At 31.6% G+C, this 977-nt stretch overlaps 1 protein-coding gene across 1 annotated transcript; it reads right to left on the bottom strand.

Annotated features, from left to right (window-relative positions):
* Positions 1–425: 425 nt before the first annotated feature.
* LOC107724234 (olfactory receptor 51I2-like) lies at positions 426–971 on the bottom strand (the record flags this gene model as incomplete). The annotated part of the gene is made up of 1 exon (XM_016533070.1): positions 426–971. A coding segment is annotated over one exon (546 nt), but the record flags the coding sequence as incomplete, so codon positions are not given.
* Positions 972–977: the final 6 nt, after the last annotated feature.

Raw genomic sequence — 977 nt, 5'->3', positions numbered from 1 at the left:
TACATAATAAATATACACAGTACACACACATTTAGTATGTAAACAAAAACTTTTATTTTTATTTTGGACGTGATTAATCGCGATTAATCGTTTGACACCACTAATATATATATAGCCTATATATAAATGTATATACATATATATTATATTGCATATATTAATTTTACAGGCAATGTCCGGTATCTGATATATTTGGTATCTGAGAGGTGACCGAGGGTCTGAACCATGTCATGAATCCAGTAACAGGCTAAATTAAAAATAAAATATATAGTAAATTTATAATTGTGGCAAAGATTTACAGTAAAACGCAAAGTCTCAAATTCACAGGTTCATAAAATGTAATGTACATCACGATTACATAATTTATACAATGCAATCGTACAATCATTGAAATTTGTTAACATTCTGTGCAGCATCTGTTACAGCTATTTGCAAGCTTTTATAATCCATATAATTTTTTTGCGAATTTTAGGAAAATTCAAACCATAAACAAGAGGGTTCAGGATGGGTGGTACAATGAGAAACTCTAATGAAAGAATGACTGACAGCCCTATAGGGAGTTCCAAAGTTGCAACCCGACTCAAAGTGACCTCGCAAAAAATAGCTACTGAGAAATTTAAGAGGATCACTATGTGTGGAATACAAGTTTGATATGCTTTTCTCCTGAAATCTAGTGAGCTTTTTCTACAAATGATAAGGATTTTAACATAAGAGTATAATATAAAATTTAAAGGCATGATAACAGTTGTGGTCAGTATGAAAAAGCCAAAAACATTATTAACAAAAGTGTTTGCACAAGAAAGCTTGACAATTTCCCAGTTGTGACAGTACACCTTCCACAGTTTGTTACCACACATCGTGAGTCTGGCATTTAATATACCAGCAATACCAATACAAAGCATCGGATAAATCCAGCTTATAGATATTAAAACAGATAAAATCCTGGGGGTCATTATGTTGTTGTATTGTAATGGTTT

The sequence above is a fragment of the Sinocyclocheilus rhinocerous genome, unplaced genomic scaffold (assembly GCF_001515625.1).
Source record: "Sinocyclocheilus rhinocerous isolate Xijiao unplaced genomic scaffold, SAMN03320098_v1.1 scaffold38735, whole genome shotgun sequence".
Taxonomy (NCBI): domain Eukaryota; kingdom Metazoa; phylum Chordata; class Actinopteri; order Cypriniformes; family Cyprinidae; genus Sinocyclocheilus; species Sinocyclocheilus rhinocerous.
Note: the sequence above shows the minus strand (reverse complement) of the source record. Positions and strands in the feature narration are given on the sequence as shown.